The sequence below is a fragment of the Sinocyclocheilus rhinocerous genome, unplaced genomic scaffold (assembly GCF_001515625.1).
Source record: "Sinocyclocheilus rhinocerous isolate Xijiao unplaced genomic scaffold, SAMN03320098_v1.1 scaffold943, whole genome shotgun sequence".
NCBI lineage: Eukaryota > Metazoa > Chordata > Actinopteri > Cypriniformes > Cyprinidae > Sinocyclocheilus > Sinocyclocheilus rhinocerous.
In genome coordinates, this window is record NW_015626129.1 from 382,581 (window position 1) to 385,610 (window position 3,030).

At 36.3% G+C, this 3,030-nt stretch overlaps 1 protein-coding gene across 1 annotated transcript in view; it reads left to right on the forward strand.

Moving 5' to 3' along the window:
- Positions 1-355: 355 nt before the first annotated feature.
- polr2i (RNA polymerase II subunit I) overlaps positions 356-3,030 on the forward strand; it is a 4,668-nt gene continuing 1,993 nt past the window's right edge. The window contains exons 1-5 of the mRNA XM_016516014.1: positions 356-562; positions 676-730; positions 1,016-1,089; positions 1,788-1,862; positions 1,969-2,020. Coding sequence (XP_016371500.1) covers positions 501-562; positions 676-730; positions 1,016-1,089; positions 1,788-1,862; positions 1,969-2,020 — 318 coding nt within the window. The 5' untranslated portion in view covers positions 356-500. The remainder of the gene's footprint in view (positions 563-675; positions 731-1,015; positions 1,090-1,787; positions 1,863-1,968; positions 2,021-3,030) is intronic.

Genomic DNA, 3,030 nt, shown 5'->3' on the forward strand with positions numbered 1-3,030 from the left:
AATAAAAAACAAACAAAAAATAATAATAATAAATAAATAAATATATTAATTAATTAACAACAACAATAATAATATTAAATAAAACTAAATTAAATTAAAAAAATTTTTTTTAAACTGTTCTAACTGAAAGAAAACAAATTGACAATTTACAAAGATTTTTAAAAGGCCACCAAACCAAAGGTGTTATAGGGTTTTCAACACAGCACAAGCGTTAAGTCGCTTAATGCAATGCCAATAAAATAGTAGCAATATGTATAAATAATCTAGAATAAATTTAACTTGAAAACATTACACGCCGTCTCTTTCCGCTGAAAAATCATTGTTTTGTCCTCCGCCACGACGAGACGCTGTGATTTATCTGAGCAGCGCTAACCGGAGTTCACGCATGCGCACAAACTACTGTTCTTAGACATTTCGACAGAGTGGAAGAGGACTGTTATCCTTTATCCCTTACCTTTATAGCTCTACAGCCTTTACCATACAGCTACGGTATCTTTATAATGGATCTGGAAGGTGGCACCTACGAACCTGGTTTTGTGGGCATCCGGTTCTGTCAGGAGTGGTGAGTGTAGATGAGTTTGCTGGATAGTGGCTCAAACTCGCATCGCTGATCTGAGGTGTGTGTTTGTTTTGAAGGCAGTAGCCGGTCTCATATGAATCTTTCTGTTTTTACAGTAATAACATGCTGTATCCTAAAGAGGATAAAGAAAACCGCATCTTGCTCTATGCTGTAAGTTATTTTTGCCAAATCTATGCGCATGAGCTGTCCTCTTAGACCATGTGAGAGAGTTAAATCAATGTTTATAGCGTGTTTATGCATTGATTCATGCATTGACTTATGATTACAGTTAGTAGATCTAATTAACAGATGTGATCTGACATGCATATGACTTGTTATGATTACAGTCGAGCATTAAGCTGATAGTTGTTAAAAGGGATTTAACAGTGTTCTATATAACTTGATTTGTATTATTGGACAGAACAATCCCTTCTTTGTGTTCATGTATGTTTTCAGTGCAGAAATTGTGACTATCAACAAGAAGCCGATAACAGCTGCATCTATGTGAACAAAATCACCCATGAGGTTGAGTGAGTATCTTACTGTTTTGTTTGCTGAGAGGCGATGCATTAGTTTGAGGTAAAAATGCAAGTTGTCACCCAGACTAACATGTCTGTAGAATGACTTTCTGCTGTAAATGTTACGTTACATAACATTGTTTACAAGCTGTTAATTGATATCTTTCCGCGGTTGAAATGATGATTACATGACACGTGATACATTTCAGTAAGTTGTACTGCATCTTTTAATATGCCATCTGATGTTCATTCATGCTTTTTTCATACTATAGCAAGTAGTAAAGAGGACAAAGATAAAGCTATCTGTCGTGCCAGAAAGCAAATTAAAGAGCGTTGAAATGACATTTATTGTTTGAATTATGTGATAAAATTGACTGAATTTGTAACCTTTTACTTTGTTTCATAACAAAAGTACAAAGCACAAAGCTCACTGCTATTATTAGATGTTTAATGTTTAGTGAAGTTTTGTTCATGCATCAACAGAAAACAGCACAGGCTAAAAGACTGATGCTTGGAATTTAAGAATCAGTTCATCAAAATTAAGATCAATTAATAAATTATCAACCCAGCCCTAATAAAAAATTTTTTTTTAATATATATTCATAAATGTTCTACCTACCACCATTAACTCTGGCTGGGTTATTCTATAATGTTTATTGGTTGAAGAGGTTTTTCTAGACACCTCTAACCTAGTCCCTCTTCTCCGCCAGTGAACTCACTCAGATTATTGCAGACGTGGCTCAAGATCCAACACTGCCTCGGACGGAGGACCACCCTTGCCCAAAGTAAGAGTTACATTTGTTTCTTGATGTAGATATATATTAATGATGGTATTAATGTAATTCCCTTAAGCTCATAATGGTCCATTTCATAATGAATGTGTGGTTTTAGGTGTGGCCACAAGGAGGCGGTGTTCTTCCAGTCTCACAGTATGAAGGCTGAGGTAATGACACGCACAATCACTGTTTACTGCTGCTCTTTAGCACTTTCAGATCCGTGTGTCTTAAAGGCAGAGTAAGGGATTTCTGGTAGCCAATGTTTATATTTGAAATCACCAAAACAAACACGCCCCTACCCCAAAAGGGTCTTGCCCCTATTTTGATAGCTCCGCCCCACACATACGTACGCAACCCAGGCAACGATTAGTTCTGTGAAACAAAGCAAAACCAATGTTACACCGTGTCTACGGACGTAAGCGGCGCGGCTCAACAAATCCCGACAGAAAACTGCTGCCATCTCTATCTTTCTGTCGCTCGGCTCGGCTAATGTCCGTCCCATGCACTGAAAGCTCTCTCCTCCACATCACGAGATGAGTAGACACGCCCCTTATTGCTGATTGGCTACAAGTTTGTTTTGCTATTCGGCCCGAATCAGTTTTCTAAAGTGTTTTTGAAAAATCACATGCCCTGCCTTTAATAGGCCAAGCAACCAACTGGCTTAAAAACTGCACTGCATTGCAATGAAATAATGGAATGAATGATGATTCAAAGATCCTGGCAGACCAGAAGACCTGGCTGAACTTGCGATTGTCACCTTGGGCTTCCTCACTGGAGATCTTGACCTAAAACTCTATAGCAGCTGTTTTTACACATTTTATTTAGGTTAATCTAAACATAATTGTTTATATAATTCCTAATCAGGTTTTTATTTTATTTTTTTATTAATCAAAGTATTGTTTTGTTCCATTGTTCTCTGCTGAAAAGCTGAATGCAATAAGTTTAGCCATCATGCCAGAAGAGATGACAATATTAAACACATTATGTTTTATTTGATATAGTTATCATACTGCACCCCCTGGTGTTAGAAAACTGCATTTTAATTAGTTGAATACTTTACAAGAAACATAATTAAGGCAGACTTTGAAACAGAATGTGCTGTTTAAATACTTATATATATAGTAATAATAATATATATATATATATATATATATACACATACACACACACACACACA